Source organism: Anomalospiza imberbis, chromosome 2, assembly GCF_031753505.1.
Source record: "Anomalospiza imberbis isolate Cuckoo-Finch-1a 21T00152 chromosome 2, ASM3175350v1, whole genome shotgun sequence".
Lineage (NCBI taxonomy): Eukaryota > Metazoa > Chordata > Aves > Passeriformes > Viduidae > Anomalospiza > Anomalospiza imberbis.
Window position 1 is genome coordinate 28,719,021 of NC_089682.1, and position 12,527 is coordinate 28,731,547.

Below are 12,527 nucleotides of genomic sequence, written 5' to 3' on the forward strand. Positions count from 1 at the left end.
AGTTACTTTTTATTTTGCTTTTTTTTTTTCCAAAGTCTTGAGAAACTAAGAATTCAATACTTTAATTCAAATAGAGCTGACTGAGTCATATTGGGATAGGAGACTTCAACAGTTCAGCTCTTCAACTGATCTTGCCCATTTTTATTGAAGCTCAAACACAAAACATTCCACTAATTCCCATTGCTCAAAACATGTGCAAAGATAGGTGTCTAAGTAACATCCAGTGAAGAAAGGTATTTTAGGGAAAAAGAAAGAAGAAAAAAAAATTAAAAAACCAAACACCACCTCTACCCTGGGGCTCCTTTGCAGCAGCACCCTTTTTGGCAGCAGGCTCAAGAATCCAGCTCATTCCCTTTTTAAATATACATGAAATTTTAATCATCAAAACACTGAAGTGAAAAGTGACACTTTATGCCATAACATTTTAATGAAACACCTGAGCAAAAGCTGTTTCAGCTTCTACTCCTCAACTTGATCATAAGAGAGCCACTTCCCTTCTTAAACTGTGCCTCTTGAATCACATCATTTAGTCACTGTACTTCATCACCTCTCAGACCGAGATGTTTTCTGGAACAGCTGTTTTCCTTCTAACCACACTAGCAGTATTCTTTAACAGTTTTCAGCATCCAAAATCTGGAATATCTGGGGTAAACCCAGGAATGAATGAATGAAACAAAAATGGGACACAAAATGTTAACTCTGAAATATTTCTTTCTTATTTAACAGGACAGAAAAGGTTAAGAACAAAACAAACCACAACCCCACCCCTGGCCAAAAAAAAAAAGTGACACAAAAAAGTTTATATTGCAAAACAAACCCCTCCTCTGACAAGTAACTCCTAAAATTTATTGAAACCACCCCATCACTGTTCATCTACAGCTAAATTCTAGCTTGCACAGAAAGAAGTTTCAAGTCCAAAGTGACATACCATTTTAACTCTATCACTTGAAAAAAATGCAAAACAATCCAGTCATTAAAAACCCCACCTTCTTTTAATATTACATAATTTTTATACTATGTAATCACTTTCAAAATGAAAATAAATGTCTTGCCACAAGCTTGCAGAGAAAAAAACCCCAAAAAAATCTGTTGAAAGAAACAGTCTTTATTTCTATCTTCCTTTTTTCAAAATATGGATCAGTATTAGAAAGAGTAAAAAAATACAGCAGTCATCAGCTCAGATTGATGCAGAAGTAAAAAAATACTGATGCAGAGTTTGCTTCCACTGGGAAAAAAAATTAAAAAGTTGAAAAAAGCATTCTAGCTTCAACTATTTAAATAAATCCAAAATTCATTATTTTTTGTAAGGACAATGCTGGACAAGACACTCTTCTTGCAGACAACAGGCAGTTCAGAAACACATTTTGTTCTGAAAAACATTTCTGACATTTCACATTTGCCAATATTCACTCATTTCTAATACTCTGTGTTACTAAAATTTGAACATTATTTAGAAATGAGATGTGCCGAGTCACCTTTACAAGCAAGCTGGATACAAGAAATTTTTCATGAAAGAAGCCTTATTTTTTTGAAAGAAACCTGATGAGGAATTAAGTCTCTCAACATTTAACATTTTAACAGTTAACTACCTTACTGGTATTTTTCCAACAGTATAAATGCTAGTAGAGGAAAACATATATTTTACGTTCAAATTATTCCATCTGCTTGACAACAATCTATTAGGTCATAAGACAGACAACAAGCAAAAATGAACACAGATCTTTAGCTTTTGAGTTTTAATAACTCTTACAGGGAAAGAGTATTGCTTTATGATGAGCATGTATCTGAGAGAGCATTTACTGACTGCATAAAAATTAATAATAAAAATACTGGCATATAAATAGGTCACGAAGCTTAAGACACTCTTCTTGTATTAATCTTCCTTAGATTTCTGGGCTTTAAAGTGGAATATCACAGATCTGACAGTGGAAAATGGCTGTGGGCTGTTTACTACAACTGTAAGTTAGAAGTTAAATCACAAAATAAAAGGATTACAGACTCAAATGGGGAAAAGCACTAGGTCAGGACTGCAATCTCTATTAATTAGGTATCCCAGCTGGGCAGTGGGTATGCAGCTGTTAACTTGATCAATGACTTACCTAAATGTCATCTCTACTGATTCGCTTATAAATTACCAGCAAGTGAGACTAATGTACAGGTGCTAATTTATTTAAACTGTTCTCTGCAGTTCTACATAGCTTTATAAACTGCATCTGGCACCTAATGTTAGCTGTCAGTTGTACTTAGACATGCCTGTCCTAACGACTCTGTTCATTAGAAATGAGCACAAATTATGAAATATTGTGAAAAATGATACATCAAATGGAATGGGCAAAGCAAATCAATTAGAAAAACTTCATAGCACATATTCACACATAGGAGAATAAAACATCCTAGCTTCAGAGTGAGGTCTATAATACCAATTAAAAAGCAATTGGTAGACTTGTGCCGAGTTATATATCAATTTGTTGGATTTTTTTTCTCCTCCAGAAATACTGTTGTAATGCACAGCTTAACTTTTCATTCCTAAATAAAAGCATCAGTAAGAGGCAATTCTGCTTCCACAACATCCAAGGATTAGCAAGTAAGTCAACTTATTTTCCTTTTTTAAAACTTCACAAGGTTTAGCTTTTATTAAACTATACCTAAAACTCTAGTGAAGGACAGAATCCTAGGATGTCTACTTTTGAAATACACTGCAAAGACTGATTAACAGCAGAAGACATGGAGGTATATAAGTACTCATAAGAAAGAATTACTGCTGTTCAAAATGTAAAGCTTGGTAATTCTCCTGGCAGTGCTTAAGGAGCTTTTATATTTTTATAACAGAAATTTAATTATGCATAACAGACACTATTACACCCTTTAATTACTTCCCAATACCTGATGGAATATGAAGAAATCAAGCCACAGATACTTGGTATCACCAAACAAAACTACTCTTTTGGCCCCACGCCTCCATCATTTCAGAAGCAGTCTGCAAAGCAGTCCCACACCTGTCACCTGCATTGCATTTGTAAAAGCTAATTTCCACAATGAATCTGCTTTTACTAATCGTGGAGCTTAGTTAATGTTGTGCAAATGATCATAGTGCTGTGGCTTTATAAAGAAGAAACCACTACATAGATATGGTCATTTTGCACTTTTTGCTTTCTAGAAGCCTTCCTCCTAGACCCTGTCAAGGAAGGAAGTAAGCTAGACTACAGATTAATGCATTTTCCTACCATTAACCTTTCAGGCAAACTGAACGATCAGCATCATCATTGTACTGTATTAACATGGGAGGTATTCTGACATGGTAGATAGGTGCATGTTTAGTTTACAAGAAAGGAACTCAAAAAATAAACATCATTAAAGGTAAGAAAAAAAAAAACCACCTGAAAAATACATGGAAATGAAATTTTACAGCTTGCAGAGAAATAAAATAGCCAAGGTTATGAGTCAGCCTGGTATTACTGCTGACCTCAGTGAATACTTTTACTGTTGACCTTACCCACTTACACCCAGACTGGCAGGGTCTCTGCACTGGCACTTGTTTGTAGAAGGGCAGAGAGATTCCTACATCTTCATGCAGATGCAGTATCAGTGCACAGCTTTGCACTCACAAAGCTTGATTTCCTATGGATTTGTGACCTGAACTCAAGCTGCCTTTATGGATTTTCTGATACAACTCAAGTCTCATTTCAGCCTTTTTCTCAACAGATCATTACACTTTACCTTGCTGCCTATTTTTAGAACTTAGTTTTGAAGCCTGTCAAACATGTTTGAAATGAGCCTGTATCACAACCTACATATTATTTCTTGGCGTAAGCACACTGCCAAGACCTTTCAAATGGACACAGCCACACAGACAAAATTTTGCCACTGAGAGAGGCAACAAACAAATCTCCTTGCCCTGAAAAAACTAAACCATGGACACCTCTTGCTTTGCATTTACACATCACTACCTCTGTCCTAAGGGCCATGCTGGCACACTGGGCTGCCTTGGCTACATCAGTAGTGTTGCTGCTGTGCAAAGGAAACTTCAGCCACGAGACTTCACGCAGTTTCACCTAAGAGTGAATGTCACCAAATGACATTTCTCCTTCCTATCTCTGATGTATGATAAAATAAGATAGATATGAGAGAAGTGAAGGCCAGGTGAGACATAAAAAAAAAAAAAGAAAAAAATGAAACATCCATGCAACAAAGCATTTTTCTGAGTGAAAGGGAGTTTATCTTTACACGAGCCTAAATTACAGAGAGGAAGAGGAGGCCAGCCATCTGCCAGTCATGAGAGGGGATGACAATAAAACAGTATGTTTGTAGAAACTGATATGAGCTTAAATTCACATCTACATTAAAATCCTCAAGCTAAACCATTGCATTGGTTATAAAATATCCTATAAAATTTAATGCATGTTACCAGCAACCACTGTATCACGCAAGAAAACCCTAAATATACACAGCAGGTCAAATTATGAGTAAACGTTTTGAAATGCTACATAAACCTTTACAGTACCTCTTATAACCTGAGATCAAGGGGATTATCCATTAGCACTTCTAAAAAGAACCTACCGTGCTTTAACAAGATATAGTATATAGCTCTATACTGGGATGTCTGACCTCACATGGTAGCAGAAGTAGAATGTCTATTCACAGTCACAGTTGCAATGTTTGCAATGTATAGCAGCATTCTTGCTTATTCTGACAGTTTGATTAAAATTCACAGAGAGCTGAGGGGCTCATGCTGAATTAAAGTGCTTTCAATATCTGAAACTCTACAGTAAATTACTTCTCCAACAGAGCAACTGTACTTACATCAATATCCTCTTGGGTAAAAGTTTCTGGATCTTCTCCCATCATGTTGGCTAAATGTCTCTTTCCTAGGTTGAACTCTTCAATCTGTTTTTTAATAAATGCCTCTGTGTACTTTTCAGGTCCTGAGGCTCCTACATTTTTCCTTTGCACTGCTGTAGTGGTACAGATCAGCCTTAATGTCTAACATAAAAAAAAAAAAAAGAGATTTATTTTACATTTCTGGCATAGTGAGCTCTAAATAAAATGAATACATGAATACTATAGCAAGTTATTCATACTTATAACAAGATTCAACACATCACAGGAATAAGTTGGGAAAAGCATTATTACTCACTAAACCATTTTCTTCCAATGGTTTAAAGTCCATGAACAGATAAACACATACTAAGACCTCCGCATTTTCACACATTACAATTAATTTAGAAGGTTTTTGATGGAAAGAAACATATATATCTTAAGTCAGGAACATTCAGCAAAAGCAAGGAACAGCACTGATCAACAGATCCCATCACAAAAGACAACAAAAACCATCAGCAAATAAGCAGGTTTTGCCTTCACCTAAAGGCATCTCACAGCAAAGTGTGATAGGAATAAGTGGGGCAGCTCCCTAGTGGCTTTTCAGAAGCCACTGACCAAACACTGCTAAAAGCTCTGGAAAGGCCAAGGCGTGCTCCTTCCTTGTTTGTGGTACCAGAATGGTTTTTAAGCTACTTCACTGTCTCAAGCAGACCAATTAGAAAACTAGTAGGGTAGTCCAGCAGCCAATACTACTGAGCACTGTACCAGCTCAAGTCATAACTCACAGGGCAGTTACCGTCTCAGGCACACAGGTTTGGTCTCACTTCTATCAAGACAATCAGCTGTTAAGATGACTAATTTCACTGATGCTCTCTGCCAGACAAACAGGAGCTTCATTGACAGAGCTGTAATGTCTCAATTCTGGCCTAGTGTCAATATTATGCACTATTTTGGCTCTTCAACATTAGTATTAAAGTTCTCTGCAGCTTAACTATTCTACAAACTGAATGAGAACTAATTATTTGTGTGGTCTTCTGTGGGTGGGGGGGAGGCAGGGAATCACAAGAAAGAAAGCAATGTGAGACAGAAAAGCAAAGACAGAAAAAGAATCACTTCTGATTCAGAAAAATGCCAAGTTTTGTTCATCACACAGTACCCTGAAAGACTTCACCCCCATCCCTTCAACATGCCATGGCTAGGCTTTGTGAGGAGACAGTGCAGCCTCACAAGGCAGAGAGCGCCCATCGCACAGCTCACCCCTGCCAGCATTCTTTGCTCCACTCCCTTTACTTGCCCTGTGCCAACTCTGATACAGGACTCCTCTGCAAGCCAAGTCAGCTGCCTACATGGTGCAGAACACTAACTTCTGCTTTATCCCAACAAGCAGGCAATTCTCAACTGAGCTGGTAAGTCTGAGCAGTTCAGAGATGACTTTTCAGAGAATTGCCAAAGCTGCAACAAGAAGGTGGCTGAAACACTCAACTGGGAGAAAGAAAGTAGAGGGGGAGTCCTTTCTTTACCTTCATTTCCTTGAGCAAATTATTAAATCGCCCCTGATGCTCTGGGAGCTGCAGCTACCAGTCTACCTTTAGCAATACATTAAAAATCAAACACATGTGAAGTAGTCAGGGTTCTGATTATGAGGAACAGAACAAAGGTAGTATTAGAAATTATTCAATGTTCTCTAAGTCATGAGAATTGTCTTCAGAGCACAATTTAGACATGCTGAGAATTTTGATGGATTTCACCATCATATTAGTTCAGCTAATATAAATAAAACACTTGCTACCTTCCTGTAACTAACACAAATACAACAGTAATCTCAAAACCCAGTTATAACTACAACAATACAAACACATGTCTCATCAAAACATGATTACATAAATGTATTTGCAAGGCAATCAGAAAAACAGATCAAATTTGTACCTTCTGTTAGCAACATCAGTTAGTTTACAAGAACTTCTCCTATGACAAGAAGCTTTTGGTGCTCTCCATTACATGGTCAAGTCCTACATTAACAAGAAATGAAACATAGTTTTTCTTCATACTTTCACAGAGCCCAGTTGGTATTTTGGACATCTGGCAGTCCAGGATGGACTGATCCAAGTCATCTAATTTGCTGCACATATGTAAAGCTGTTCATGACCAATTTACCCATCATGCCTGTGTCAGTGTTCAATATACAAAACGTAATAACTCATCTTGAAATTTCAGTTTGAAATGAAGACTACAATATGCAGCCTTAAACCTGTATATAGCCTGTGCCTGGGCTGCAAGATAGGTCCCATTAATTCAATCAGGTTTGATACAGAAGGTAATCTTTGAACAAGATTACATGAGTCAGAAAGGACTGACCCTCTATGCTTTTACCTGACAAAGATTTGTCCCTCAGGGTATGAACCTCAGGAAAGTAACATAAAACTCCGCTAGAAAAGATTTTAAAACAGGTCAAAGTAGCATTTGGTGCTGAAGAGCCTGTTGCTGCTTCATTTTCTCCACAGTTTACATATATTGCATGCAGCACTAATCCTGGTTTGTCTCTTCCTTTTTCTTGTCTCTTTAATATTCATGTTTCCTCTGAGGAAACATTGACATACACAGAATTAAAAGAAAAATAATCAACATTTTAAATGTACACATTTTCCACAGGCAAGGCTCTGGTGATTTCCTGATAAAGCAGTGAGGAAAGCAAAGGTATCTCCACATATTCCCTATTCTTCTCTCCTAGTCACTCCTCAGGAAAGAATTCTGTCTAAATTGTCTTAATAGTAACTAATTATTTGTAATTCTTGTTAATGAACACATGATTCCTTATTACTTGGCCCAAAACAGCTTTCTTTCTGGTATGCTTTAAACAGAATACTTTAAAAAAGATTGCTTTCATCTTATTCCTGTCAATTTCTATTGTAATTTTCTCATTTTTGTAGTTCTTCCCTCAAGCTATTCATATTCTTCCCTAGTTTCAATTCGTCACTAATCAAAAGTCCCTGGACACACAAACTGTTCATAATTAGAAAACAGCCTCTTATGTAAATTAATAACTATTGTATTGGGTACCTCTTTTGGGATAAGAGCACTATTTCATGGGTGGCACAAGCAGAAACTGCAAAGCACAGCTAAATGCTTCTGGCATTTCAGTCAAACAAGAAAGCATGCTCCTCTGCTTTGTAGAGGAAACAACAGAGGTTTGCATTAACTTCTCACACATTTCATAAAGCACTACTGAAGACAGCAGCCTCACCGTTTTTAAAATAATATTAATGCTTATTAACATTATTAACAATGGTCATGAAGTAACATGCCCTCCCACCAGAACATGGGAGAAGAGAAGGCCTTTACTTCTGGACACAATTCATTGTGATTAACCTTCCTTCCCAACTCCTTTCTGAGCAACCTAGAATTAAAACTGTTTGGCAAATCTTGACTTTACAGGGAGACCATAAACTTAGAGAAAATCAGCTTATGTTAAATTTGCCTTAGAAAAAAAATTAGCATTTTCAGACAACGTCGACTTCTCTGGCCTATTTTCTCCCAAGAAGAGAAGTAACTAGGACTGTGTTTACTCATCCTGTTCATTTTGCTTCACTGGACTTAAACGAATATGAACCAAACCAATAAATAGAGAAGTCAAGTTTCCTGTACTTTTGGAATGAGAGGAAAGGTGGACTGGAGTCAGGAGATTTAAACTCAAGCCCGAAAGTTGTTTATTTTACAACAAGACACAGTTGCAGAGACAGAAGATGACACCAAATGGCATGGCACATATACTGTTGCACCATTTTCATGATTCTTCCATGCCCTAAGCTAGTAGACTTCAACGATCTCCTTTTCAAAAATCACACAGTGCACAAACAAATTTGTACCAAGAAGCTGGGGTACAAGTCTGAGGTAGGACTTCACTAAGAGATGTGGAACTGGAGCTGTATAACCACATCACTATGCAGGACTAAAGCTGCCCAGTGTCCAATACTCCAGCTACTGGCACAGCTGATGCTACTGAACCCAGCAGACATGCAAGACAGTCCTCTGTTTACTTGTTGCACAAGAAAAATAATTTTTTACATAGCAATTATACAGAATATAAATGCTGAGAGCCATCCCAATTTCTAAAGAATTGCTTTTTCCTCAATAAGCGAGTTTTGGATTTCTAGAGTGCTGTTTCACAAAAATGTGTTTTAATTAATTTATTTAAAACAACATTGATATAATCTTAGATTTCAGTTGGCCTACAAACTAATTATGTGAACCAGTATCAGATGGATGTCTCAGAAGCATTTTGCAAAACGCATTGGAAAGCATCACAAGATGTCAGCAAATATGCATAAGTGCTTTTATGCTATTTTTTATACCTGATTTCACAAAGTATTTAATCAGAAGAAGCTTTTTTTTTCAAAATTAAGTCCCTTGGCAGGTAACCATAGAACAGCATGTCACCTGCTCAGAAAATCTGCCTTCTGTGCATGTTTAACCAAATCTACATATTAAGTTTTGCTATACAGTGGAGAAGTAAAAAATAGCTCTAAATCATCAATGCATGGTAAAAGTCAGATGTGTATAACAGAGAACAGAATTAAGATCTGGTTATTTTTAGGCTCAAGTTTTCAGGTACTAACAGGCTTTTCATTTGTATCTTAGTTAACAACAGCAAAAACGGCTTCTCTTACATTTAAAATATGTAGTTCTGAAAGTCTGTCACCAAAGTACCATGATCTCCTTCTGGTATTTGTACATATAACATCCACAGTGATTTAGATAAAGTACTCAACCCAATCTAATTAAATATGAACTCTGAACTCTTTTGCTGAGAACAGCTATTCAATCACATCAGAGTGAATGACAGATAGTAACTACGCTAGATCCTTTTTTCTTTATAAATAGCACTACATCTCAGCCATTTGCTTCCTGGAAGAATAGGAAACTACACCTGTTGCTCGTCTGTGCTAAGGAACTGGAATTACAAAGTTCCTCTTCCATTTTGCCTCTCAGTGCAAGAGACTTTAAAGTTAAGAAATTAAACATTTTCTCCCACTAAGACAAATAAGAAGTAATGAACTAAACAACTGCAAGGTATTTTTAGGACAAGCATCATAAAAAAATTTCCAAACAGTCAGGACAGGTAAGTGTTTAATCTAAGAAATTGTTATAGCAGGTCAGAACATGGATATATCAACTTAGACCGTGTTCTCAAACACAGCCTGTATGAGAGGCACAAGGACAGGACAAACAGGTAGTGATGATTTTCCCAAGGCACTTGCCTGGTTTCCAGCAACCTACAGTTCAGACATGCCAGTATCCTCTTTTTCATGGTGCTCAATGAATGTTCTTCCATGTTTCTCAAGTTAATTTTTGTATTCACATAAATGCTTGAACATCCTGAACATTCCTTGAGAATCCTTGAGAGTCCTTGAGAATCCTGAACATTCTCAGCAAACAGTTCCACAAGTTAACTACACCTAAGGGACAGAAGAGTCTCTAAGGTTTCTGGGCCCTGTCTCCCATTAGTTCTCTTCATATCCTTTGGTTCACAGACAGCTAGACAATTTGTGTATAGCCACAGGCTTAGGTACTGATCCCCTCTCTAGGGGCAAGAGGAATAGATAAATGATCCATCAAGGCCCCTTTCAGTCCTACCTTCCTCTGTGACTCCTCCTTTGAGAACACAATACAAATCTTAAAACTTAAGGATGTGCCTCGCCAGGAAAACCAAGTTACTGTCATAATCATACTTCTGACAACCAAAGCAACACAAACTATTCCAACTGAGAATGAAATCAAGTATTAGACTATTTTTAGCTTTCTTCTCTTTGTCATTCCTTGCACATCTTAAGAGCATGTATTCCTGACAGCTGCATAAAGAACTACCCACATGGGCACCAGGTCTTTTTCCCTAATGGGTAAAGTTAATCTAGATGTAACCAATATAAATAGCTCAAATTGCTCCTTCCGGTATTGCATTTCATTTTCTTACTGTGTCTTTCTTCTGTTACCCCATGGTTTGATTTAGTTCAGTCACCAACAGTTCTTCAGCCCATATTATCCTAAATTACTTTGTAACTTGAAAGCATTACCAGCAGGCCTTTTTATCCACTTGCTGGTCACTGATTAAATATATATACAGGTGTATCAAATACCACTGCACAAACAATACTGACAGCAGCTAAGCTTTTTAATTAAATGGCAATCAACTGAACACCACTAACCCCCCGAAACAAAATAATTCTGTTTAATCAGAAGTTACCTCACTTATGGGACACATTTCTCTCTCCACTGCAGGGATTCAGAGACTTGTCCTGTGCAGCCTGGTCTAATGGGACATGCCCCTGCCCATGGCACTAGGGGCACGATGTTCTTCAAGGTCCTTTCCAACCCTTACCTTTCTGTGATTCTATGCATCGTGATCTACTCACTGCTGACCGAACACCATTTACAGAATCACAGCATAGTCAGGTTGGAAGAGACCTCTGGAGATCATCCAGTCCAACCCCCTGCCGAGGCAAGGTCACCAGGAGCAGGTAACACGGGAATGCTTCCAGGTGCGTTTGGAAGGTCCCCGGGGAGGGAGACTCCAGTCCCTGCCAACATCAATGTGAAGAAGTTCTTCTTCGTGTCGAGGTGGAACTTCTTGTGTTTTAGCTTGTCATTCCAACTTATCAACCTAAAAACTGCCATCTTTTGCGCTGGCTTTGCTCTATATGCCACTATTAATTCTAGACTTAACCAAGCTTCTTCCTCTTCACATCAAGGGAAACAAACACAGCTCACGGATACGAGGACATGAACGCGGCGCCAGCCCTCCACATTCCCCACGCAGGGCTGCCTCAGCCCCGCCGGCCCAGGAGCTGGGGCAGCACCACACCGGGGCCTCCCAGGCAATGTCGCCCCTTGGGGCCATTCCCGGCGGGGCCATTCCCGGCGGGGCCATTCCCGGCCCCTCACCGCCCGCCCGGCTCTCACCTGCGCGCGCGGCCCCGCGCCCCAGCGGCGGCACAGCCGCAGCACGCGCCCCACGGCCGCCGCCATGACCGCGGCGCTCCGCCCTCCCATTGGCGGGCGGGGCCGGGGGCGGGGCCGGGCCGCGCCTGCGCGCTGCCGTACCGGCTGAGCCGGCGGCCGCGGTTCGCGGCTGGTGCCGGTTTTGGCTCAGCGGCGCCTCGGCATTCCTGAAATCCAGCCCCGTCGGGAGACTGGTGCCTTATACCTGGAGTTGCATTCACAGTGGCCACCGGGTCAGCAGGAGAACCCCGGCGCGGCCTCCTGTCTCGGAAGGACAGCGCTGAAAGCGGGACTCCTGTTAGAGTACGCAGCGCTGGGTCTTGCAGCGCGTCTGGGGCAGCAGCGCTGCTCTGGAGATTTGTACCAAAAACCAGATTTCACCTTAGCACTGAACTGGTTTGTTTGGATTTTCCCGTGGGGGAAAAAAAAATATCAAGGAATCGCAGAATCAACTAGGTTGGAAGAGACCTCTGAGGCCATCGGGTGCAACCCGTGGCAATCACCGCCGTGTCAGCTAGACCATGGCACTGAGTGCCACGTCCAGTCTCCTTAGACACCTCCAGGGACGGCGACTCCGACACCACCGCGGCCAGCCCATTCCAATGTCTAAGCACCTTTTCTGTGAAGAAACTCTTCCTAATGTCCAACCTAAACCTCCCCTGGTGGTTTAAGTGTAAGTTCGTGTCCTCTTGTCCTGTCGCTGGTTGCTTGGGAGA

General features: G+C 39.7%; 1 protein-coding gene across 1 annotated transcript in view; it reads right to left on the minus strand.

The window, feature by feature from the left end:
- Positions 1-11,873, minus strand: part of MRPS9 (mitochondrial ribosomal protein S9) — a 33,992-nt gene extending 22,119 nt beyond the window's left edge. The window contains exons 1-2 of the mRNA XM_068180299.1: positions 11,773-11,873; positions 4,801-4,980 (exon numbers count right to left, since the gene is read on the minus strand). Coding sequence (XP_068036400.1) covers positions 4,801-4,980; positions 11,773-11,862 — 270 coding nt within the window. The 5' untranslated portion in view covers positions 11,863-11,873. The remainder of the gene's footprint in view (positions 1-4,800; positions 4,981-11,772) is intronic.
- Between the last annotated feature and the right edge of the window lie 654 nt (positions 11,874-12,527).